A 27,794-nucleotide genomic window follows, 5' to 3' on the forward strand; every position below is an offset into this window, starting at 1 on the left:
ACTGAAATACTTGCATAGGCGAACTGAATGTTGTCTAAAGAAAGTGTTCATGCTAGTTAGACGCATTGTTTTAGTGTCTTGGTAAAGCTTGGTAAAAATTACTCCCTTCTTCACCTCACCCTATCATTTGACAGTAGCCCTTTTGGATGTTACAGACTGTACTCGTCAAAGGACCTGCCTTCCAAATGATATGGGGTCTTATTTTTTTTTTAAGCAAGGTCCCAATAAGACACGCGATGAAGTCAAGTCAAATCAGTTACGCTGAAGATCCTAATAAATCTTAATTGTGAATATAGCTGTGCTGGTTTGACTGAAAATGGGTTAGTTTTCTTCATGCAGTTACAAACCTCTCTTTTTCATAGCCAGCATGCTCATTATTTGGGCTTAGTTTGAGAACAAGAGGTAACACCCAGCACAGAGTTAATGTTTTTAATTGCTCTGGTCTGAGAGCCAAGGACATTCTGAGGAGTCACTGTGAAGGTATGATGATGAGTCTGATCACTGCCTAGGAAACAAAAGAATAATTCTGTACCCAAACTATACATATTTTTAAATATTTATATTAAATTTACCATACCAATATAATCTATCTTAATTTATTTTGTTTATTTAACACTGCTGCATCTAGGAGATTTCGAACCACAGGCAGAGGCTGCCGACCAAGACACGTTCTGTAAGTTTTCCCAGTACCATGCACCAGCAGTATTTGATCTTCCTGGCAAAGTACAAGACAAGACTACTGGACAGTGAGAGAAACTTCTGTGATAAGAATACAGTGCAGTTACTGACAACAAAACTGCATACATGGCTTTGCCAAAAGCTTTTAAAACCTCACTGTATGCTGAAGTGTGTTCAACTTCCTTGTTTATATCACATTATAATTTTTCTTCAAACTGATGAAAAACTTTTCGTTAGAACTAGTAATTTTAAAGCATTTGCAAGCAACAATTTCAGAGCAGACCAGATTTATGCTTGTACATTCAAAAGACTGTTCAAACCAAATGTTTAAAATGCATACAGAAATTCAGTGAGCATGTTCACAACTACACTGACGTGGAAGACCAGTAAAAAGCAGATGCCATTCAGTAACGTGCACACAGTAGCATCTTCTGTTCTGCTACCCCCACCATATCTAAGCTAGTAGTATTCAACATCATTTATTCAACTCTCACACTCCAAGAGTTGTTTACTAATTTTAGCCCAGAGCTGATGAATATTCCCCGAGCATACATGCAAATGCAAACTCTTAAGCTGGTCAGTCATCCGTAATTCTAGGTAATGATCAACTGCAAACACAGAGACAAGATGCTTGAAGATTTTTTAATTCATTTATTACCAGTGCACAAGAGAAGTAACTACCAATAAAAACTCAGAAGATATACAGTATTTTTTTACATGTGGTCAAAAGTAATTAGAATATCACAAGACCATGAAAGTAATATTTCCAATTACAAATGAGAATTAATGTTAGAATTGCAATGGAACAAGACAAAAAGCCTTAGAAGCAGTTCCAGAGCACAAGGCAGATCCCCTTTAGTTTGCACAATGATAAAGGTAATTGACAATCTTTGTGACTATTGAGACAATGTTACAATGCAAGTTTCTGTACAGTTTGATGTAAAGAGATAACCAGAACAGTAATTCTAGTATATTTTAACTGAACTTGCTTAAGCATTTTTGCTGAGATGGTTACCAAAGATGCTGGAAGATTCTACACCAAAAACATGTTAATTTTTTTCCCAGCTTTTTTGCATTACTTATAATCTCATTCTATTGCAATGTGTAAATCTCTAGAAATTAGCTGTATCCATTGTATATATTGTGTTTATATTTTATACAAATTAAAGCAAAAAATGTTAATTACTCAGGTGGTATAAATCTTATAGCATTTTGCTAGCAAAAAACAAAACAACATGCCAAAATCACAGTAAGCAGTATTGGTACCCAAAAATCGTAGCTTCAATTAATCTGTTTCATTTTTAATTCGAATTCTACATAAATTACTACTGAAAGCTAATGTTTAAGTAGTAAATAAATTGGACAGTTGTAGGTCTAACAAAACCTGTTCACCCAACTGTGAAAGCTGATAGTTTAAAAAAAAAAAAAAAAAAAATCACAAATAATGCAGAACAAAAGAAGTGTGATGCATGCAACTGAGTGAAAATGCATTGAAGAAAACTACTGCACTCCACCTTAAAATGCATCAGTTTTGTTATAACAAGACAATCCCCATAGTCAGAATGAAATAAAGCAAATATTTTAAAGATTTAAGAGCTGTTATCAAAAATAAATTACATTTTTTCAAGTTAAAGAAACACTGCTATGAAGGCTGAGAGCCAAGCAGCCTTTCAATGGCTGCATTGATGTCTCCTCCTGTTGCTATTAGCGCTTGTAAGTTTGCTTCACGGTTCAGAAAGCCCATTGCACTCAGCTGCTCCAGTTGTTGCTGAAATCGAACTTCTGGATTTTGTAACTGCTAAGAGTAAGATCTCAAGCTATAAAGGCACAATACACATTTAGCAAAGTACAAGATTTAAACATTGTCGGTTCTGCTCCACTCTGTCTTTACTGATTTCTGACGATATGTTTTTCAAGATCTGAAAACTACGCTATGATATAAATTCAATTCACAATTGAATTATTTTTTTAACAAGTCAGAGAAGCTTCAAATTTTAAGAATACATACATCCACATGACATTATTGAACTACAGGGAAAGTTGCCTCTTTGATTAAAAAAAAAAAAAATTAAAATTAAATTGGGTAAATTTATGTCCCATGAACAGTTTCTTACAAATATGAGTATGGGTATTTTTTTAAAATGAAATAGACTTCAACCTCGTAATGTGGAACAGTAAGGATTATGATGATGTCACTGCCTGCAATAGTGAATGTCACAGGCTCCTTTTCCTTGACATTAAAATCACCTCTTTCTTAATGCTCCAAATATTCGTTGCCTAAAATTACCTAAATTCTAACTGTTTGAAAGCTTCAGCCCACTGTAAACTGACAGCTGTGCTTTATGGGACGATCCCGCTCACACAAACTCATGGAAAATTCTGCATTATTTCAATGGTATCGTCTTCAGTTCAGAGGCATTTTTGAATCAGAACAATTCTAGGAAAATAATAAGCTAGAGTAATACCAAGAAGTCACTTTTTGAAACCAATGAGTTGATCTAGATACAAAACCTGTGCAGCTACTGCTAATTTTCCCTTTGTTCTAGTTCAACAGTTTCATATATCAATAAATTACTACCAGTATTTAAAATTTTCATATGTTTCCAAATCAAGACAATGTAAAGACATGTCCTGGAATTTAAGAACTGCCACCCACCTGCTTCCCCCAGGCAAAAATAAACAGAATGTTAACTCAGTAGTGTAAGACTTGACAGCATAAGAACGGAAAAGGTGTGAGAATATGTTTTCCTACAGTGACATTTTCTCATGGTCAGATAACAACGGGAAAAAAGTCTCTCAGATCAGCGAGTGAACTAACTCACCCTGTGGCAGCAAAGGAGGAAGCAGCAGGACTGCCCCACCACCAGCAGTCTGCCATTACACTGGGTACATACCACAGTGGCAGGGTGCTGTTTCACACAGCACTCTCAAGACTTAACAGCACGTCTCCGTTAAAGCTGGTCCTGCTCACCACCCTACAACTACTGGCAAAACTGTGACCTTCGCTCAACTTCTGGAACTCTCAAGAAACCCTTAATTCCACTTAGTGCGGTAACAACAGTCTGGACCTGCAGAATGTCAGTGAAGCCACACACCAAAGGGTCTAAATAAGTAGAGTGTGGCTATGCCAAAGTGTGGGACAAAGGCTTAGTCATAGCTAGAGAGTAACAGCAACAGAGCCATAAGCACAGCGGTAACAGTGTTGAATGTGCTTAAGCCTTTCTCTTGCCTGAGCCCATGCTTCACTTGTCAGTGAAACTTACCACCTCATTCTGCCTCAATCTTTCCAAGCATTTCAGAAATTCAAGGGTATGCAGATAAGCACATAAAAATCAACTGTGCAGAGGATGCTTCTCCACAAATTTTATTTTTTCCAGCATACACTTGCACAGCTGCAACAGCACTTTTAAGCCTTCTCTGCTCTGCTTCAATGAGAAATATCCAGGGAGCTCTCCCCTCAACTATCAGCTCCCTTTCTAGTGGTTTACAATGAAAAAATAAAGCAAGAATTAAAGAACTGTAGAATATAGCGATGTACTTTACCTGAGCATTTGCACCAGCAAGTGCCTGCAACATCTGCTGGACAAACTGCTGATGAACAGGTTCAGCAGTTCCTGATGCTGGACTTGTATTTTCACTGGGAACAGAACTAGGTACAGTGGACCCTGTTGGAGCTCCAGTGCTTCCCAATCCACCTAAACCAGGATTGAATCTGCATAAATGACAGAAAAAGAAATACACCATTTAAACAATAAATATTAGCTTGCCTCTCCTCATTTATTTAATTACTGAGTGAAAATCCTGTCATAAAGTAGGTGACAATTTAACTTAAGTACTAAGACAAAGACCAGAGTCACCCCTGTTTAAAAGTACATGGCAGGCAAAAATGGAACAGATTCTAAAATGAATTTACTTAAACTAAAAAAGGCAGGAGGAAGAGTCTTTAATAAAACCTGTGTAAGCCTCTATGTGTAAAAAGAATGACAACGTAACACAAGAGAAAAGTTAATGTCTAAATTTGTAAGACCAATTCTTACCCTGGTATAAGCCCCGGTGCTTCTGTTGCTAGTGTTTGCAAGCCCTGCTGAATCTGCAGCAAAGCCTGCATTGCTCTAGGGTTTGACATAGCTGATAATGTGTCAGGATTCTGCATCTATGAAAAGGAGAGAAACTCTTAATCATATGAAGATGTTCAAAGTTAATATTTACCACTAGATGTTTAATAGAGTCCAACAATTTCAGAACTTGTTTTTCAAGTTTATCTTTGCATATTTACATTAAATCCTTCAGGTTTTTGTTGGGTGTTTTTGTTGTTGTTGCGGTTTTTGTTTGTTTGTTTTTGGCTTTTTTTGGTGAAAAGTTTTATAGAACGTGATCAATGAACTCTCTAGGTGTGGACAAAGCCTTTCAAATAAGAAGTACACAGGAAAAATATTTTTCATTATCTCTTCTAGCAGATTCTTTCATCTTTCAAAGCACAGGACCGTATTAGTCCAACATCATTCTAGAATTCATCTCCTATATCATAGACCTGGTAAGCAACAACACTGAACACAATGAAACTTGGCCAATAGATACCTAAGAAAAAGTTATACAATATTTCTTTTTTGTAACTAAATTTAGATCACATCAGTTTGAGCATGACTATTTGTGCATGTCTTCATGTCTGTAGTGCCCTCACACTGCAGAGAAACACAAATACACTGCAAAACATACTAGCAAGCAAACTCACAGGATTCAAAGGCTCTCATTCTACTGTGACTCCAATTAAAAACTGGCTTTTACATCCACAGATAATTGAAAAGGATTTACCTTTTCATTTCTGAAATTACAGATCCAAAACCAAAACTAATGGCCTATGTTGACCTCTGCTTAGAGAGATGTCACAGCTAGGTAAAAATCATGTGTTTCAGTCACAACATAGTCTTGGTAGGCAGACCTACTTCAAGTAGCAGACAGGTTTACTGTATCTTAGCGGACTTCACGGGGCAACTAGACCATATTCCTTCTGCTGCAAAAACGTTTTTGATTCACACAGAAACACACAGAGCAGAATTGCAGAATACAAAATGAAGAACTCTGGTCTGGAATACGGGTGCATAACTAGACTTAAGTATGGCAAGTTATTAATTCTCTCCATTTATCTCTTGGATTTTCACCTTTCTGATACCTAAAGAGAATAACTAAATATATAGCTGGTAAAATTCACCCAAATTTTGAAGAGGAAAACATTTTGGGTTCTCCAAAGAAAGCTACTGCAATTACTTTAAGAAAACATTTAAATCACAACTTACTGTCTGATATTTGGAATTGTTTTACAGAAATGGCAGCCCAACAATTCTCAGAGCACTTAGGTGACCTGGATCTTGTCTCAATTAATTCATAGAATTCCAGCTGTTAAGTAGCAGCAATCCTTGGTAAGACTTGTCTAAAAGCTGTAGTTGCAGTTGCTCACAGATGAGTTTTCCTAGCTCTGCTGGGCAACTGCCCTTTATTGCAAAAGATGCTTTCCAGTATGTAGAAGAATATGAAACAGTTTCGGCCACTCAAGCCCCTAATACACATGCCAGCAGATAAGCAAGGAAGTATGAGCTGCAATATTGTCAACATTCTGAGAATACTCGGATACTCCTCCACTTCACCTGCTCATGCTGCTGATCACCTGACCTAACATAGTGAATACAATGGAGAACTAGCTGTGCAGATAAACCCCAAGGTGAAACTGACAGAGACACCCAAAGGAAACAAATTATTCCTAACGTGCCTTCATTAATTACTATTTATTCACAGATTTCAAAACACACATGCTCTTCAGATATTACTGAGTCATCACAAAGAAGTGGGATGATGAAACACTACAGCTATTCATGTGCTTGAATCAATTTAAACAGTTTCTTCTGAATAGAAAACTTGCTACTGTAATTCATGTATGTATTAATTATTTTGCTCAAAACTGCCTGTGTGCAATCAGATCTTGGCAACACATATTTTAATCTGATTTGCAAGGACTTCCTAATTATGGAACTCAGGCAGTAGATTAAGTTTTCAATTTGTAAAAAAATAATTAAAAAAAATTTTTAAAAATTCTTGCTTGCTCCTGTATAGGGAAGCCAGTACTACTCTACACACTGCAGCAGCCAGAATCAAGCAGATACCTGGGCTGCAAGCACAGTGTTGTTAGGGGGGTAAGATGGTGGTAGAACAATCTTTACAGGCAAAAAAACTTCAGAAGTCACTTCTGAATTAGAAAGACTTGGGTCTTTCAGGGGATGCTGTTAAGAACTGCTTACCCAAATACTTAAGGCACATTCGAAAAGGTATGAGAAAAGCATAGTGAAATTTTATTCTGGTAGTGGGATAAGTACTAAGCTTTTTATTTGCAAAACAAATCATGTCACAAACAGGTGATCTCTGACTGGTGCACAGCAAGGCAACTATTTCTTCTAAACAAAGAAACAAGAGCAAATCTACGCAGTTGTGCTAGCAACATTTAAAAATACCCACTAAAGGTCAGGTTTACCTTTTGAAAGGCATAGAGACACAAAGAAAGAATTTATTAGTAAGGGACAATCTAACCTGTTGTCTAAAGCTAATGAAAATATATTACAGAATCTAGCTTTTAGCCAAATCAAAGAAAGCATCAGTTTATTGAAAATACTGTTCATTGACTTGCAGACTTTTATTAACAGCTAATATTTAATCTTACTTGCTGAAGGAAAGTAGGAAGTTGTTGTCTCATTTGTTCCTGAAGTTGAGGATTTCCAGCAAATAAAGGATTATTCAACATCATCTATTAGACAAAAATATGTAACTTCAAAGATCATGCAGTAAAAAAACACAGGGGCTTTTAAGACAACTTCTTACACAGTCTCTGAAAATAGACTCACAGAATAATAACAATCTATCCTTTTTGCCAAAACTTTTTATGAACCACCAGCCTGAACACATTGCAGGAGTTATTTTTAAATTTTAAAGGGGGGTGGGCAGGGACTGTTGTTGTTGGTTTGGTTTTGTTTGGTTGGGGTTTTTTTTGTCTTTACGTAAATGAATTGCCAGATACCTGCAAAGACCATCTCACTTATGTTGCAATAAAGTCTTTTTCTGCTCAGCATCCACTACAGATCTAAGTGATAGTTTCCCCAGGAGTATCACTTGAAGTCAGGGATATTTTCTCAGTGAATATTTAATAAAGGAAAGATAACATCATTTTAATCTCAGTTCAGTATTTGACTTTGGATATTACTACTTTAAGTAAAATTTGAGAGCGCTTCTATGATACCATTCACAGAACAGCGTCTGCACTTCTACAGTGAGTCACAAAAGAAGTTAAAACCAGAATAATGCCTAGATTTGGCACCAGCTCACCTCCCTTCACTTCTCTCAGACTACCAGGGGTATTTATTTACTGGAAGATCTACCTTAATTTACAACCAAAACATTTTTTGTCTAACTCATTCTTATGCTGAGTCACAAGCTTAGGGCTGTACAAAACAAACACAAACTTAAAAGTTATTTTAGAAGCATGCCTGGCATGATGTTCAATTAAAAACTGAAGCAGCTCACTACAACAAATCGTTAAATTTAAGTAGGCAATAATTTCAGTGAGTTAGGCGTTAACATTAAAAACTGGGCCATTCACTACAGACAACTTAAGATGTTGGCACAAGTGAAAATTTAACTGTACCATAGATTGAACTTTGGTTTCTTTGCTTCATTGCATACATTACTACATCAAATGCATTTACCTGCACTGCAAGATCAGGATTCTGGCTTAATGACTGCATCATGCTTCTCATATAGGGTGCAGACAACATGTTCTGCATGAGTTGTGGGTTCTCTGTTATCTGCTGTAATAAGCTCTGCATTCCTGGCGTATTGAACATACCAGCTTAAAAAAAGTAAAAGGACACTTCAATAAACATCCTTACTGTCATAAGACAAATTAGACTACCTAAACACAAGGTGTAACCACTTCATTTCTAAGAGTTTTAGCACTTTAAATACAACTCAGTGTGGTTCTGCTTCCATAGATGCATCTACCTTAAAAGTTAAGACTGAGGCTGTATCCAAACAAGCAGACCCACAAAGTATCTACATTATAGCTGTCTTCACATTTGCCTCCAAACAGGAAAGATTCATTTGAAGATTCCCTAACTTTGTTACTTTAAGGCAGTACACAAGTACTGTTATCATTCCTAGTTTACTTTTTCAAGTTTGTTTTTCTACGGAGGACTTTGATACTAGTCAAATGTTCTACGTAAGTTAATATTATAGCAATAAAAACGTGGAATCAAAAACTCGTTCTAACGAAAGAATCATTTCAGCAAACTGCTAAGTATGTGTAAATATATACAATTGCAACAATAGACATACCTCCTAGTCCAGGTCCCAAATTTGGTGCAGTTGAGCTCTGCCCCGTACTGTCAGAGGTGCTATTTCCAGCACTACTACTGTTACCACTCTCACCAGTGGTGCTGGTGTTTGTTGTGGAAGTCTGCGAGCTGGACTGAGGAGCCCAGGGATTTGGTAGCGGATCTCTATTTTCTGTTCGAGATGGCTGACTGTCCCCTCCTGTTGATGCATTGCTTACTAAAGAAGCAAATGGGTTACCTCCAAACTACAGAGGAAGGAAAAACATCTCATGTACTAAAGCAACTAACTTTTAAGTCTCCTATAAACATCATTACCCTTCCAAAATTACACATGAAGATAAATGTTCATGGCTCTTGATCAGTTATACTCACCATCCTACAGTAATTTATTGTAAATATTCTGCAAGTACGCCAACACTGAGAAATACTAGCACCTCCAAAAATATTAAATCACATTTCTTTTCAAAAGCAGTGTTGCTACTACACTGGTATTTTGGTCATAGTAAGATCATATAAGATCATATTTGTTTTCAAGTTCAAAGCCTTTTCTTCCCATGTTAGGTTCCAAGTTACTAAATACAACCTTAAAATTCTGAGATCCAGGAAAAATTTTTAAGGCAAAGAATTAAAGGAATTCAAATTTAAGTGAAACAGAAAATCATCAGCTTCTCAAACACACAAAGCCATATCTGTATTTCTTTAAGCTTAGAAGAGCACACAATTTTTAACGATCTTTCCTGTCAAGAGTAAGAGGCCACATAGTGACTTAAAACTACAATACATGTTTTGTCAAGTACACATTTGGAAACGTACATTACTTACATGCTTTTTTTAAAAAAAATATTTACTTTCACTGGCATTTACAATCTTTTCTCACCTGTTCCTGTGCTGCATTCAACATTGGCTCCTGAATATCTGTATACATACGGCGCAAGGCATTGTATCCACCTGGTATACTTTCAAGGTTGCTCAAGGCTCGGTCTTGGTTTCGCATCATTTCCTGCATCATTGCAGGGTTTCTAGCAAGTTCTAGTGTCTAGGGAAATGGAACATTAATAAGAAATCCATTCTAAAGTGAAAACATCAGCTTTTGGTAATATCTCGGTTCCCCCTGTCTAATCCAGTTTCAAATTATGACTAAAGTCAATTAAAGATGTCAGCTTAGTGGGAGTCAACTGAATTAGATATTTAGCCAGCATTCTACCACAACTGTCAATATGCTGGCTGGGTCAGGAAGCACTGCCTAAACGGAAGAAAAACCTCAAACGAACTATTCTTTCTTCATCTTTTCAACACAATATACTCCTATCATTTTTAACATCATTACAACACACAGTCTTCAATACGAACTTTAAAATAAATATCTATATTTTTTGATACCTTCTGCCACACAGCATATGTGACATACCATCTAATTTTAAAAGCACTCAGAAGTACCTACAGTTAAATAAAATTAAGATGTGTAGTATTTTTGATTATTATTACTTTCTGTAAACTCATTGTTGGCTAAACAACAGAAGTTTTCAAGTAAACACAGGGATATCCAACTTCAGAATATGTGATTACACAGTCTTCAATGTCTTTCAAAACTATACTGCAGATTTTCTGAATTGGACATTAACAACTAGAAATACAATCATGAGTTGCCTACAAGCAATCTTTTACGGATTTTCTAACAAGCCTAAATACTTCGAAGATGTTTAAACACTCAACTAAGCATGTCAAATTCCTGCTCTGTTGTTCACAGTTACAGTATAATTGAAGGTCACGAACTTACAGAGTTCTTTCTACATTACCTGTCTCATAATATCTGGATTATTCAGCATGTGGCTGATTTCTGGATTTCTTTGTATCAGTTGCTGCATTTGAGGATTAGCCATAATCAACTGCCTCATCAGGTCAGGATTTGAAAGCATGCTCTGAACAAATGGATTTTCCATTATCTGAACCATCATTTCTGGGTTGGACATAAGTTGCCGTTGCATCTGACTTTGCAGTTCTGAAAAGTTTGATGTATTTAAGCCCAGGCTACTCAGACCCGCCAAACCTCCAAGGCCACCTTTAAGGGGATGAAAAAATATAATTGAACTTTCAGCTTCTAGTATACTTCTAAACACATCCAAGTTCTTTCTAAATGCAAAGTAATTGAACATATCCCATGCTTCAAAATAATGAAAACTCCAGCTTTGCAAGGTTGTTAAGGAGTTATCCACTAAGAGTTTGCTTCTTTAAATAACAAGACATGTAACTAAAAATCCAACAAACTGCATCTGAAATATAACTTGACACAATTCTAATAGTTTTTCTCTCATTTTCCACAGCTAAGATACGAACAATGTCTGAGTTTTGGGACCTTAGGTTCTGCCCACCCCAAACACTTTCCAAAGCATTTATCCATCTCCTCTTGGTTTGACTATAGCCAAGAGAGATCTCTCAATGTGACTCGTATTCCCTATTCTAATTAATATTAGAGCTGCTCTTATTACTAAGGCATCAAGAACTAATAATACCTCAAACTTGCTTCCTCTGCTGAGCCCAAACAAAAATTTTCAGAAGGTGCTAGTCAGTCTGAAGAACTGTTTACATCTAAAAAAGCAATTGCTTACTATGGTTAGCTTTCCAATTCTACCTCTCCCCCACCCCAGGAAAGCAAATGAGATGAAGAACAATGAAGCAATAACTCCACCGTGATTATGGAAATAGATAGCATTTTTAAGTCAATAGATTGCAACCTATTTATTAATAAAAGAGAAAATAGATAATGCTATCAGACTTGGAATCTCAGAAATACTGAATTGTAAGATTAGCAGCAATTTTATTACTTCTATTCCAGATCTTGCCTTCGTGTTACAGATCCAACTTCATCAATACTTTCCTCACAGCAATTCAGATGCACTTTTAAGAGCACAAGGACACTGGAAGGAGTTTCATCACCCATAGTGCCAGAATATACTATCAGTGGCACCTTACTACTGAAGGTGGAACAGCACAAGTCTGAAGTTCTGCATATAAAATTGCGGAAACAACTGACAAACTACTCGTTTTCTACAACCAACACCACAGATATCTGGGTGGTGCAGTTGTAGGCTTTTTTTGTTTGTTGGGTTTTTGTTTCTTTGGGTTTTTTGTGTGTGTGTGCCTTGTTTTTTATTAAGTTCTGTCTACATTAGAAGAAAGCTTCAGGGACAATTACCTGAATCCAAGGGAAGACACCCACCATGCTACCTAACAAATATCCTTACCCAAGCCAAAAGGGTTACTATTTGTTGAAGCTGATGTTGAGGTACTACTGCTTGATGTTGATGTGGTAGCAGTACTCCCAGTGGTGCTCGTTTGTTGAGCAGCATGGTCTTGTGATCTAGAGAAACAAGTTTAAAAAGTTAGTTTAAATAATGCCATTAAAGACAAAAATAGTGTCATACTTGAGAATCTTAATTTGCATTTTGTTTATTTCTCAAAAATCACACTTATTATCTCTAGATGACTTCCTGTAACAACAAAAACAAATAAACAAAGCCAACTACTACAAAATGTTTCTTAGACATCTGTATTATCTTCAGTTTTCAGAACAGTAGTTTGAAACATTAAGGAAAAGGATGAACACCACTGCAACTGTTACCACCTTCCTGCACTACCCCGTGATGACCACCAGTGAACTGTTTCCTCTGTCCTTACCTTGCCTTAAGGATCCTTGCCTTGTTCTGCTGTACTCCAATACTACTTTAAGCCTAGGGCTTAAATAAATGAAGCCTAGCAAGATTTAACGACAGATTTATTTAATGCCACATCTTTAATAGGATGCTTTACTGAATGTGAAATTCAGTTAATGTCTTACAGATATCAGAATCTCAATAACCTTTAAGATTTAAAGAACAGGGTAAAAACACATTTACACAAAGTTAAAACCAGCATTATTGAGATCAAAGAACTGAGCTTGTGTAAAGCTAATCTAGTCTCTATTCAAAAAAAAAGACACTAGTTTGAAGCCCAAATCAGTTCTCCAGGCTCGTCAAACAATCAATATCATAAATGCTTATATTTGCAGAATACAGCATAAAAAAACTTGTAGAAACTATGAACTCAGATCTCACACAAAGATTTGTGGATTCAACAGTTGTGCTGGCTTGACTGAAAGTGAGTTGATTTTATTCATGCAGTTAGAAATCTTTCTTTTTCATAGCTAGCATGGTCCCTTATAGACTTCGTTTGAGAACAAGAAATAACACCCCAGAACAGATTTAATGTTTTTAATTGCTCTGGTTTGAGAGCCAAGGATGTTCTGAGCTCTCTGCCCACAGATGTGAGGCAGCTGGCAAGGTGGGCATGGATGGGTCAGACCTTGATTGACATCCAGACTGATCAGTAAGAATATTCCATGCCATTAGCATCATGCTACATATGTAGGGAGAGTCAGGATTTTCTGACTAGTGGGATAGGACACATACTGGTTCCTGCTCTGTTTTGGTGGAGTTCTGTTTGGGAGTTTCTTTAGTTTGGCCTTTTGCCATACTGCCATTTCGCAGAGGCCTCTGGGGCTTCCTGCCTTTTTCTTTCTTCTCTCTCCGGGATTGGCTGTTGGGACCAGGTGCTGCTTCCTGGGACTGGCTGCTCAGTGTGGACGAACTTCATGAGGAATTGCATTGAGTATCTTTTATATTCTATTTCCATTTTATATTACTAGTAGTAGTATGTTAGTGTTGTTATTTTATTAAACTGTGTTTATCTCAATCCAAGTTTCTCCCTTCCCTTTAGATACTCTTCCCTGTTCACGGGTGGTTTGGGAGGGGAGTGAGCAAGCAGCTATCATGGTTATACTGCTAGCTTGAGTTAAACCATGACAACAGCATCTGGGGGGCCGGTCCTAAGGGGGTTTTGGTGGGTCTGGGGTCCCAAGAGGCTTTTGGGGTCCCTAAGGGGGTTCTAGAGGGTTCTAAGGAGGTTTTGGGGGGTCTGGGGTCCCAAAGGGGGATCTGGGAGTTCTAAGGGGGTTTTGGGGTCCCTAAGGGGGTTTTGGGGGGTCTGGGGTCCCAAAGGGGGAACTGGGGGTTCTAAGGGGGTTTTGGAGGGTTCGGGGGGGGGGGGGGTCCCTAAGGGGGATTTTGGGGGTTCAAGTTCCATACATCAGTTCATTTCAGAGTACCTTTCAGCTATAGTAAAATTCTCTGCTTGTTCCACTAATGCAGAGACTGGAGAAAAAAAACAACAAAAACAACAAGCAAACCAATCAACCCCAAACAAACAAAACCAACAACAACAACAAAAACAAGCCCAAGAGACACCTCTTATCTAGAGGCTTCCGTGAGGTTTTTAAGAGTTCTCTGACTCCAGGCAAAACATAATCTACCAACGCCACAGACAGAAACCAAAGGAAAAATTAAGCACTTCACACACTTTTAAAAATTCTTTCACCAAATAATCAACATTGCTTGTAAGTAGCGCATCTACTCATGTACTCTGCTGATTTGACCAGCATTCTTGTAAATAGGGAAATAAAACATGGTATGCCAAGTCATGATGGTATACGGTACCATGGGACCAAACTGCCTCATTCAAGATCTTACTGATGTTCTGGATGTAAAGGAGAAGAAATACATTTGAGTCCACAAGATCTAACAGTTCTTCTAAAACTTAAGTCCATATTATTCCTATCAATTTAGTTTTGTGTATTTTAATTTGTATTCCTCTTTTGTTCACTTTCAGGTCTATCAAAACACACAAAGATTCTGCTGAATACAAACCAGTTCTAGAGGAAACCTTCCAGATAGACACTAACAAAGCAGGAAAAGGAATACCTGGTTTTGATATAAGCTGCCCTGAGACAAGGCATCAGGTTAAACTCTCAGCTCCTGAGAAGAACAAGCATCAATATTCTCTAACATTAATAGCAACTGCACACTTTGAACATGAGATGACTACCATTAGCTAAGCAGCTGTAACTTCAATAAGAAATATTATAGACCATATACTGACTGTAAATCTTCTGCTAGAGGTATTTGGTTTCCTTTGGTCTAGGAAAAAACACATAAATCTTCGCTCTGTAAGCAAAAGGAAAATAAGCAGCATAAAACCCTATTTGTTTTTTCAACTGAGAAACTATTTTAAGAAGCAACTGTACCTCTTCACATAGTAGACAAGAAAGGTTCTCAAAGCAAGACAGAAAAGTAGAATAAACTAAAAAACTTCAGTTCATGGTGCTTCTATGGAAACTGGGGGTATATAACCTCAAGAAAACAGTTTGAGTGCCCAGTTTGTCAGTCTCAAGTCTTTATATCTACTTTGCCATTACGTTTCCTCCTGTTGCTTGTGAAAAATTTTAGGTGTTGACTTTGAACTTTGTATTCAGAAATTCAAGGCATCTTCACTGCCCACTGATAATCACTCATTGCTAGTCTGACACTGCATAGGCCAGGTCAGAAGATTACACTGGAAGCCCATATCATTCTGGAAAATGTAGCACATAGTAATAAAATGATCCTTTTTCATCAAGGATTGGTTGGGATGTATGAGGATTCCTGTTTAAATGTCACACATCTGATATTGTTTAGAAGGGAAAAGATCATCTTTGGGTTGTGGGAAACTCCAGCGGGTCTGTGGAATCCTTGACAGAGAGTATGGGAATAAAGATCAGCCTTGAGGATATTAAGGTTTACCCTTGAGAAGGATGGGAGTAAAGGAGTATCCGGAGATATTAAGTTGTAACCGTAGAGAGAGAAGGGAGTACAAGAGTAACATGGATGATAGCAAAATTAGCTTATGAGATGCTACTGCTATAACTTGTAACCAATAGTGAAGAGACACATGAATTGGTAGAATTGTATAAAAATGCACTTGTAGCAATAAATGGCATCTACTACTTTCATCCTGGAAGAACTTGGTCCATGTCGTTTGTCCATCTCAACCGCGACATCGGGTCTAGTTTTAGAAAAGAACTTTTTTTTATTCAGGTATATGGCAGCAACAATAGCAGCAACCGTTAACAGGAAAGTAAATGGCAAAGCATAAAGCGTCTGGGAGCAATGTGATCTTGATACTCATGGCTGAAAATCAGCACTTGGTGGGCCACATCAGCAGGCTCTAAGTCTTTCCTTCTGGGTCAAGCACAAAATCCAGGTATTTTAGTAAGAAGGATATTGAGGTGGTTCAGGACAATGTTATACCTTCTCAAAAGTGATTTTCATTGTGCTGGCAATTCTCCTTAGCAGGTCTTATGAGCATATTTTTAGTTTATTTGAGCAAAGCTAGCAAGTGTTATTTGAAGATAGTGTAGCTACATGCGAAGAATCTGTAGTTTTTTGTTTGCACTTCCTTGTTGGAGACATGATTAAAACATTCTGAAAATAACAGTAATACATTCTTGTAAAGTTATTTTAAAAAAGCAGGAGAGAGAAGAGACATGGATTGCAATTCTGATAGGACCAACACAGGGATATCAAAAATTCTCCAAAAGCCATAAATGTGGCATTATGCATGGGTGCTCCTTTGGCCAAAAGCAAAGCACAAAGAAGGTATCCGAGACTAGCACTGGTATTTCACTATGAGTCATTATTACAGGTCCAATCTATGAATCCTCTGAAGACTATGCAAGTCAAAAGCACCCTGCTATCATTGTTTATGAAGCCTCTCTGCCACAAAGCAAAAAAGCAGAAGTTATGACAACAGAATACTAGTTCAGATGCAAAAAGCACAAAACTGAAATATTAGCTAACACCGTATACAAGATTGTGATGGCTACTGGGCCTAAATTTCAGGCTATGGAGGCACAGAGCAGACAAGAGAGACTTCTGCCAGTACAAGCAGAAGTGTTTTGGTAGAAGCAAGACTCCAGGACAGAGAAGATCACTCCCCCAAGATATGAGCATGGAATCGAAGACATCCATTTCAACAGGTGCCTACATTTAATGCTACTAATGTCAACAAGTGCCTAAATTTAATGCTAATGCTACTAATAGGCCTCTCTGACTTTGTGAGGCTTGGAAAGGGAAAGTATATTTCCTTTTTCTAAGTTCTATGCTCTTTCGTTTATCATAGGACATTTTCCCACAGAAGGAGATCCTGACCACAAGCAGGAAAGCTTGAGGTAAAAGAGAAGAAAGAACACCTTCAGTCTAGAACAAACATGTTATTGACTAAGCAAGCTAGATGAAATTGAGGGATAACATTACCCTACACATCAAAAGGATTTTTTAGTTCAGACTTTTCCTTCTGAGCATTTCACAGAAAGTAACAGGCACATGACATAGCTCAACTGATGAAACTTCTTCACCACGACATTAAAGTCGCATCACCAAAAAAAAAAAAAAAAAAATCTTAAAGTCCAAGTCTCTCTGTTCAGCCAGATAAATTAGTCACACTAGGGCAGTTCTCATAATTTTCTTTCCTTGTTTTACCAAGACAGTAAGTAAGGATTCACTAAAAGTTTTCACACATGAAAAGAAAACTGCATAACATATATTGAGATTTGATAACTAAGAACTATGGAGCAAAAACACAGCCAGCACTCAGCAACTAAAACCAAAAAGTTAAATAACAACAAAGCAAGACACTTACATTCAGAAACATTAACCAAATTAAAATACAAGACAAACCAACAAAAAGACCACTGTAACTAAGGAGCTGATTAAAGTGATTTAGTCAAATCTATGTTTGCCCAACAGAAAGCTGTCACATTAAGAATTCACAGTATTTTTAATTCTGAGAGGTAAATAGAAGATATCACCCATCAGTAAGGTTACCTGTTTTGTGTTTTGATAACCAGGTGAACAGTGAGTCCATCGTGAATTCCATGCTGAGACAAAGTATCTTGATCTTTTAAAATTTTTCCAGCAAATATCAACACAAGCTGATCAGTGTGAGACTTGAAACGCTTAGAGATTTCTTCCTTGAACTAAACAAAAAAGTTAATATACATTTATGTAAGTGAACACTGAACTATATTTTAAAAAATTATTTAAGGACAAGTTCTTTTGTTCCTATAATGTATTACCCTACTTGCACTGCACATTCTACTTTACAATCTAGAAATACTTTATTAAATTTTCTCAACATTTTTTGTCCATAGGAAGATGGGAAATGGTTATTTCTTTTTCATACAATAGAAATCAGAAGAGTTTCACATCTAGATCGCTAGTTATACAACTAGCAATAACAAAAATCTTATTCCACTTAAAGCCTACAGTGGCTTCAATCAAGCATGCTTCCATGACAACAAATATGTACTAGTATATATACTACTTACTTATACACACATATATATACATTGTAAAATACACATATAACTACACACTAGTGAGTACACACGAATACATACACACATCACTGAAGCCATCCATTGCTGAAACACTGAGCATGCACTGTCACAAGTACAATAAATGTGTCTACACTTTTGCTGGAACTGAAGAGAGAAGTATCTTCTCAGACGTATTTTTGCTGCTTTGCATGTGTCAAAAACAGCATCCTTTCCACACAGGCAAAAGTGGCTCTGCTTTCTCATTCAACACATAACATAGCTACATGAAATGCACTTGTAGCCCAGGGCATGAGGAATAGCCACATTCTTCTGCTGACCAGGAAATCATACCCTCATTAAAACAATTGAACATGGAAGGCCACCTTCTTGCCTTCCTAGACAATAATAACCAGGTTATGCTTTGACTGAGTTCTATTATTCTCTACAAAAGTGCTGTCACTGAAATTTCAAAAAAAAACCCAAAAACATAAACAAACAAACAAAACCGCAAAACATAAAAAAAAAAAAAAACAAAACCCAACAAAACACAAACAACATATCCAAGAAAAACACTAAGGAATGACTTAATTATCAGAAAGCCAGAAGCCAGACAAATTTATTCAACATGACTAGTCAGTAGGCTAAGTATTTTTTAAATGATTGCAGGCAGTTAGGAAGTCCTTCAGAACTTCAGTCTATTTAACATTTTAAAATTCAGTTGGCCATGCTACTTTAAAAAGCATCCCAAACATCCTATGGAATTCTCACTCCATATAGGAAAATAAAATATTAATCTTGCAATTAGTCATTATTAATTACATTTTATAATAGGCGGGACTAAAATAGTAGAATCCCATTGTATCATGTTTTGAAGGTGAGTCTCCAGTTGAAAAAATTTATAGTGGATGGGGGGGAGGAAAGGAGAGTCAGAGATAACAGAGGTAAAAAGTCTCCGTGTTTGGGTAGGAAACTGGATTTCATTAGTTAAAAGTCTGCTCACACAGTTAGTTCCAGTTCCTGGGGAAACAACTTTGAAATTCCCCTTTATACTAGCAATATTCAGACTTGTAAGTATTCCAGAAAGTCACTCAGTCCGTTCATTCCCAAAGCAGGTTACTTACCTGAGTTATTCCTGACACGGTTACCGAGTCTGTTCTTCAAGGTCCTCTGTGACTTTTTTTCCAAATAAACCTATTCCAGTGTTCCACTATCCTATATATTTGTTGCCCTGACCACAATGGACAACACAAAGATTGTTGTTCTCTTTAGAATAAAGGGTTGCAGTAAGGCTAATCTTTCCTCGAGGGTTATGTTTTCTAATCATCATTCCCACCACTCTTTGGATTTTCAAATCCAACTACATTGTTTTGTAAGTGTGGTGCTCAAAACTGGTATTCCATACCAGTTCTTATCTATACTTAGTGGAACAAAAGGATAAACCTCACATCCTGCAAGCTATATTCCTATTTATAAGAAAAAGTGAGAAATCCATGTGGGAAAATATCTGTGTAACAGTGCTGGAAAATATCCGTTTAACAGCTATAAACTTTAGACTCTTTTCTGCAGGGCATCCATTCAGGCAGTTGCTTCCTATTTTGTATTCTTCTGGTCAATTATTCTTAACACACATTCCAAAGTAATAGAAAAACAGCAGAAATACAATTTGGTACAAAGCTAATGCATAAGAATAAAGAAATACCATACTGTGCCAAATCAAAGAGTAATGTCATTTATCCAAACCCATTTATTATTGTATTTTCCATAATATGCTGTGACAGCGAGATCCACAACTTAATTCTCATCAGGAGGCTGTAGTGCAACAATACTCACAGGATCACAGAAAAGCTCAAATTGGAAGAGACTCATCAGGATCATTGAGCCCAAGTCCCTGCTCCTCACAGGACTACCTAAAATGAAGTCATATGACAAAGACCATTGTCCAGATGCTCCTTGAACTCTGACAGGCTTAGTGCCATGACCATTTCCCCGAGGAGCCTGTTCCAGTGCCTGACCACTCTATCAGTGAAGAACCTTTCCCTAATGTCCAATCTGAACACCTCCTGATGCAGCTTCATTCATTTCCTTGTGTCAGCAGAGAGAGGAGATCAGCACCTCCCGCTGTGCTGCCCCGCCTTGAGGAAGCTGTAGACTGTGATGAGCATTCTGTTCTCCAAGCTGAACAAGCCAAGTGACCTCAGCTGCTCCTTTTAAGTCTTGCCCTTGAGACCTTTCACCACCTTGGTCACCTGCCTCTGGACACCCTCTAATAGTCTGACAGCTTTCTTCAAATCACTTCATCTTAAACCAAGCCCTGTCACACATTTCTGGAAGCTGCTATTTACATATGAAGTCAAGGAAACAAAACACCATTTATGGAACATAACCAAACAGTATCTAGTATTACTAGTATATAGGCATCAAAGGCTATACACTTCCTTTTCCCTATGTGCATGTAACACTATTTAAGTGACCTGCAAAAATGCTACAGTAAGACATGAATGCAAAAAACAATGCACTGGAACTCCCAAAACAACCTCCACAGCAACGTTAAGTGCAAGATCCACATGCACAACAGATCTCTTTCCAGCCACCATAATAAAACTGTCAAGAATAATGCGCCAATTTTGGCTGAGGTGTATTTATATAAAAAACCTGATGATGCCAAAAAAAGAGTCAGGTCTCTTTTATCAGCTTCATTTGCATTCAGCACAACCTTGGGACTTCTGAAATGACAAGGTATAAGCAGAACCAAGCAAGTTTGACACTTCATTCCCAGAAGACTACCGCATAAAACCTAAGTCATCATGCAAGACAGTGTGCAAATGAATCTGCTGATTAGTATTAACATGCAAAGATACTATCAGTAACAGATTAGGTCTGCAAAATTTATTTTTTTGCTTAGGCACGGGGAAGAGAATCATCTATACCTATGTAAAACAGAATCCCAAAAACATTTTCAATACAAGTCAGTTTTTCTTTTTTTAATTGTCAGCATGTAACATGTTGCTTCTGGGGGAGGGAGGAAAAAAAACGTTTAATAAGTCAGATTTCAACATCACCCAATCTCTACCAATACTGGAAGATGATTAGCCTTAGGTCAGAGTTCAGCACAAGTCACTACAGCTGCACTGCAAAATAACATCAAGGAGGAGAGAAGACTCTTTACCACCCATCTTCAATATTCTTAGTCTTTCACTGTTAATGGAAGACAATGTCTTGTCAACTGGAAGACCATTCCTCCACAATAAAAGCAAAATCCAGAAGTTCTTTAAATTCAGACAGCAAAAGGACAAAAGAAATGTCTGGTAATTGCATTCTTACTCCCACAGACTGTATCTGTTTAGTTTTTATAGGTCTCCCACCACTCTTATTGGCAACAAATAATTTGGGGGATAAGGCGCTATAGCACTACAGTAGTGAAACGCAGCATAAACAGTGAAGCCAACCCTCTCCATTTTCTTTTCCCTAAACAGAACCATAAATATCAATTTAGTGTGTATCGCCTCAGAGACTCAAATTAAACATATGCAACAGATAGCAAAGAGCATAGAAGAAATGAGATTATGATGATGGGAATTAATACAAATTTAGGCACTTGCAAGAAAATAAAATTTGGTACTGTTTAAATCTTCAGTTTGTACAACTGAACTACATAGCACTTTCAGTAAATTACAGTTAAAATACCTTGTCACCCAGGTAAACCAAAAGCAGGAGTTCACAGTGTCACTGGAAATTACAAGCTTTTCTGTCCAATTCTCCTACTGCACTGACTCTTCCTTTTTATTAACAATTAACACTCCAAATTAATAATACAAGGCAGTCTGATATTACAAAGGTGTTCAGTTACATCTGAGCACAGAAAAGGACTTAAAGTTGTAAAGATAAAGAATGTTTCGCCATACCTAACACCTAGCATATTCACAGAAATTAGTTAATTGTATACCTCTAGTAACTGAATACAATAAAAACAATGTAAAGTTATATCAGTTTTACACATAATTTTTACACAAATCAGTGGAGAGAAGCACAATGGGAATCAGACTGAAACAATACTAGTATCAGGACAGAGGTCTGGTTTCCCTAGGGATAAAAGGAGAAAGCATTCTTACCCAGAGTGAATTAATTTAAGGCCACAGACTCCTCAAACCATGGCAACTTGTAGAACTGACATGAACTACAGCAAACCCAAACTAGCCTTGTTGATGCACCTTGCCCACATTGCCATTGAGAACATTCTCATTTTTTTAGCATTGTACTAGCACTTCTTGTTTACACTTTCAATTCCCACGCCATTTATTCTCACATTCACACATTTTTTAAATATTCTGACCAATACTCAGCTCAAAACAAACAACTCAGCTTCTTTTGTTCCACATTAACACAACAAAGGTTTTGCAAAGCAAGTTAAGACTTCTATTACACCTGCTCAATGTGACTGCCTTTGAAGGCTTTTGAAAGGTATAGGTGGACACTAGAGCATTTATGCCCAGTGCTGAACACATGCTCGTACCTGAGCTAGTTAAATGTTTTGTCACTGAACAAAGCAAATATCTGAATACACTTGAAGTAGAACAGCTGACTAAACAGATTGTTTTGCACTGCCACTTTGCAGATTCATAATGTAAACATTAATCTCTTTACATCTGACCATGTGACAAGTTGGCCGAGGAAGTGCCTGGTAAAGTAATTTCAGACAAAATAAAAATCTTAACATGCAAACTGTCTTTTGATATGTTACCACCATATAATGACTCAAAAGCCTTTGCTGACTCACTCTATGACATCAGAAACAGCAACTGTAGTAACACTACTATCCATTCATATGACAAAGTTCTGTGTAAAAGGACTAAAAAGAGGAAAACAAATACATGAAAAATACTTTCCCAAATCCTCTCAACCTTGGCTTAACAAGACATCTTTAAAACTTAAAGTAACAGCCTGAAAGATGCCTCAGGAAATTAACATCCAATTCTCACTGGGAAGTAACAGAAAACAGGCCCCTAAAAACTGCAACTGCTTTGAAAATACTAAGCTACAACTTCATCTCAATGACAATAAAAAAGCAAAGTTGCTGATTTTTCCCACAACGAACTCTGTTTTGAAAACAGTAATGGATGGCATGGAAGCAAAGGTTTGTATTTAGAGGGCTGAACTGCAGTTTATGTTCCGAGCAGTCCCTCAAATAGCTCTACTACAAAGGAAGATTTTCGAATCACATTACCTTGTTCAGCACTGCTGATCCAAAACACACCCACAATCATTTAAACTTTCAACTTAACACACACAGTTAAGCATATTAGCTGGACTCTAGTCTCTCTTACACCCACGTCTAGCAGTTTCAACAGAGCCTATCTTTGACGAGCTCCAGCTTTCTCTTATACAATAGAATTGATGGCTATGGGTCTTCTTGACCCAAGAGGTAAGGAACCAAACACACATGGCAATACAACTGCCGGTAGCTGTGGTGTCCTTTGCTGGTGAATCATCCTGGGTAATCTTATGACTGTGAATTAAATTGAGTCACTGAAAACAGGGTTTCATTGCACAATTCTTGGACACCATAAAGGAAGGGGGATGGGAACTTGTGGTTTCAAGCAGGAAAGCACTTTTGGCACACCACCCACGGTTTGCAACACATAAACCATACCCAGAAATTACACCCAAAATTAGACTTCTATATTCCATCTTTCATGACTTGATGGAGTTACTATCTTCCTGTGCCCTTGCCAACGACCCATGCTAGTTTGACAACAAATTATTTCCTCAAATCTCTGCAACCAAACCAAATTCACAAACCAAGAAACAAATTCAGATCCTTGATGAGCTTACAAGGCTAGTAGCCCATAAAAGAAAACTGCAGCAGTGCAACCTAGTGGAAAGTGGTTGGGACTCATGTTGTGGCCAGTTCCATCCTTTTCAGGCATCTTTCAGCATGCCACTCCACTCCTCCCTCCATGCTTTGACTTAGAAGAAATAGTTAGCAACACTTCCGTTCTCCATGAAAGCCCTTTGCAATCTAATAGTGGAAAGTGTTGCACTTGCAACAGAACTAGCCTGTTCTCTAGCAAGCCCCTCAGACTGGAAACAGGCATAAAAGGATTATGTGTAAAATGAGATTCTTGCAGTAGAGATTCTTTTTGAGAACCTACCCTATATTTTCTTTTTCACAAGAGAGCACAAGTTGCCTTATTCTTCAACTTAACTGGGAGGATCTTGGGCCACATCCATTTTTCCTGAGGAAACACTAAGATGTGAGGTGCTGCCAACAGAAGAAGTCCTTCTCATCTGACCTTCTAGCTAAGCACCTTTCAATTGTTTGACTTTAGCAAACTTTAAATTAAAGGTGATACAGAATATAATCATGAGTGGACTACAGACATAATGGCTAACGTTGTTTTTAGCCTGACAGTGGTATGGAACAATTAACCCCATTAACAACAAGAAGTCTAAATGTAAGCATTTTTCTCCATGTCACCATGTAATCCCCACTTCTTAAGCTTTTGACCTAATCTTACTCCCAGGAATTGGCCCGCCTTATATAGCCAAGGTTTATAGTCACAAGATTAAGAATTTGACTGGAGTCTAAAATAAATACGAACAATATTTCACTATGACATCTTTGCCACAGCTGTTCATTCATTAGGGTTTTCTCTGCTGTTGGCAATTTTAAACTGTATGCAGGACAATCTTTAAAAATTCTGTGAGAATATAACTTTATGAGATCTCCATTTGACAAAAAGCAGAGCCTCAACACAGTGTATACATTTACAGATATAATCCAGTAGGTCACAATTTTATGTCTATAATTTAGTGTGGCACAGAAGGCACAATATTAATGTGTTAGTTTAAAAAAATGCTATAAGCTGTTAAATACAGTAATACTGACAACTGTTGCTGCACTGAAGAGAAATTCCATAAAAAGGTTGAAGGTAAATAAAAATGGAAAAAACAAAACTACAAAATAACCAAATCTGTCTTGCATGGAGCTAAACTTAATTTCAGTAACTCTTCCAGATGAACATTACTCTGAAATCCTAAAATAATCACAAGATGGGCAATAACTCTCTGCAAGAACTGCAAGCTTCTGAAATTATTCATGCAGATTTGCTATACTCAAGTCTTCATTGGCCTACCAGTTAAAAATATAGAGCAAGGCTTGTTATTCAGTTTCAGAGTTATAACAGTCACAGAATGCACAACTTGGTATTCTACAGTCGGCATCCTCATGTTAGATCCAATGTACGAATCTCTCTTCCACAAAATGTAACAAAGCAACTCCCCTAAACTTGCAAAGACTTACAAAAACTGCATTGATGCGACTCACAAATCTAAGGTGAACAGAAAAGCGAAAAGCACCCCTTTCAGACTGAGATTGCTGGGGAAACAGTAGACAATATTAAAAAGCAAACACAGTTATTTAATTGCCTAGATTAAGCCTGCAGAGAGTAGCCGATAGCATACAATACTGCAGCTGCAAAAAGACCAGTGAAGACAAGAGAGCAGTCTCACCCCTCTGGCAGCTGCAGAGAAGACCTCAATGAAACTCATGTCTAGGATGCTTATAAGCCAAATGGTGGTATAAGAAACTCCAAATGTAAAACAGACCCACAGGTAAAAACTTAAAAGAAATATCAGCATTTTGACTCTTCACAGCATGAGTTTGATATTCTAGTCAAGGTGTTGTCACTACATTTTATACCTGGAAGCCTTTACTTAGTGTTTCGTACCTTCCTCTGATAACTGCACAATATCCTTCAGATTACCCATAAGGAATGGTTTCAAGTTCTGTTTCTAGACACCAGTGGCACCCTCACACATGTAGCCTCTTTTTGGTGAGGTTTGCAGTTACCCACCATAACAAAAAAACAAGTGAAGTGGAACTGAGTTGCCTCATTCAGAGAAATTTAAGTTAGTATTTCAGAGAAATCCTATAGAAAACAAAGCTTTGAAAAAAACGAAACTTCACTTTCGGGAGTACTTTAGCATAACAAGGCCTACATCCTTCACAAGCGGGAGACTCTGGGTTTGCAGAGCCTCTATATTACACTTTGATTACACCTCCTCTACGATATGTGGTTTTCTAATCTAAGCAAACGATGTTCTAATCAATATTTGCACGGGAAACCTCCAAGAAACACAGAAGAGTTGCAGGAAATAAGTGTTGATGATTCAGTAGGTGTCGTTTCTTCTGTTGAGCCAAAGGCACCATAGGACACAGACTCCCACAAGAATACAAAGAAAACCCTAATAATTCAGGGTCATCCAACGGTACAGCCATGATAAGTACCATATCAATAACTAGCACATTTAAGCACAGTAGAAGGCGTGATCTATTTGTATGGCAAATATTACAAACGCAGCCTAAAAGCATGACTACCCTAAAATGAAGACATCTTTGCATAACCTACTCGCTGTTTCAGATCAAGATAACCACTGGCAATAGAGCGCTGAGACACAGGTGACTGCACACGTTTTCTATAGTCATGCTGGCCGGGCAGGCTGAGTCAGCTCCACAGAACAACTCACAGTTCGAAAACGAGCTCCGTGAACCTCCCGAGCCGGCTCCCGGCATCGCAACAGGGAGGAGAGAAGCTGGGGAGGAGGAGAAGATGAAGCAGGAAGGTCCTTCGTTAACCCCGCTCTCCTCAGACGGCAGCAGTCGTCTCCCAGGCCGCGATGGGCCCGGTACTCGCCGCAGAGCGCCCGGAGCCGCCCGGGCAAGCAGAAGCTGCTTTGTCACCAGGACAGGCCCTCACCCCGCAGCGCCGGGGGCGGAACCGCGGCCGGGGCTCTCCTCCCGGGCCGCCATCCAGCCGGCCCCGAGCCCTAACTCCGGCCTGGCCGCTCCCGCCAGGCCCCCGCTGCCCGCCCTCCCGCCCCCTCGGCCGGCCCCGCCGCCCCTCACCTGCCGGATGCTGCTGGTTTCGGACACGGCGAACTCCTCCTTCTCTTTGGGAGTCTTCACCGTGACTTTGATGATCCGCGGCTCGGCGGCGGAGCCGGAGCCCTGGGCAGGGGGGTCCGGGGGGCTGCGACTCCCCGTGGGACCCTCGGCGCTCTCCGACATGGCGGAGGAGGGACCGGGGCTCGGCCTGTCCGGCTGCGGCTCCAAGCGGCCCCTCGCGACACCCGCTCCCGCTGTGCCGGGCGGAAACAGCCCGGTCGGGACGCGGCGCGCGCTGATGACGTCACGCTCCGGGGAAGTTGCTAGAAAGGGGCGGTGTCTGCCCGGGCGTGGGCTCGCCCGGCTCTCTTCCCCAGTGCGCATGCGCAGCCCCGCGCCCCAGCTTGGGGGAGCGCGCATGCGCGCGAGTGGGGGGGTGCGCTGTGGCCTGCGCATGCGTCGGGGTTCGGGCCTCTGCAGGGGCGTCGTGCAGGGGGGTGTCGGTTGCACGTGGTGCTTTTGAAGTTACTATGCAAACGGTAATAAATACTACACTTTTACTGTTTTTAAAGCAGTTGAGGATAGGGTTGTGAAATAAATAACTTACGCTTTTTCTATGGATAAACAACATTTA

General features: G+C 38.5%; 1 protein-coding gene across 3 annotated transcripts; it reads right to left on the reverse strand.

Annotated features, from left to right (window-relative positions):
- Positions 1 to 1,309: 1,309 nt before the first annotated feature.
- UBQLN1 (ubiquilin 1) lies at positions 1,310 to 27,559 on the reverse strand. 3 transcript variants are annotated; one of them, XM_082075057.1, is made up of 11 exons: positions 27,182 to 27,559; positions 17,783 to 17,934; positions 12,293 to 12,408; positions 10,847 to 11,109; positions 9,928 to 10,086; positions 9,052 to 9,295; positions 8,424 to 8,566; positions 7,385 to 7,468; positions 4,716 to 4,831; positions 4,222 to 4,390; positions 1,310 to 2,473 (listed from the first exon to the last, which is right to left on the reverse strand). In XM_082075057.1, the coding sequence occupies exons 1-11, from the start codon at positions 27,542 to 27,544 to the stop codon at positions 2,321 to 2,323; spliced, it is 1,962 nt and encodes a 653-aa protein (XP_081931183.1). In that variant the 5' UTR covers positions 27,545 to 27,559; the 3' UTR covers positions 1,310 to 2,320. The 3 variants fall into 3 exon arrangements, with proteins under 3 accessions (XP_081931183.1, XP_081931182.1, XP_081931184.1); XM_082075056.1 differs by having other exon boundaries at positions 1,310 to 2,476; XM_082075058.1 differs by having other exon boundaries at positions 1,310 to 2,495.
- Between the last annotated feature and the right edge of the window lie 235 nt (positions 27,560 to 27,794).

Source organism: Streptopelia decaocto (genome assembly GCF_964273445.1).
Source record: "Streptopelia decaocto genome assembly, chromosome: Z".
Classification (NCBI taxonomy): Eukaryota; Metazoa; Chordata; class Aves; order Columbiformes; family Columbidae; genus Streptopelia; species Streptopelia decaocto.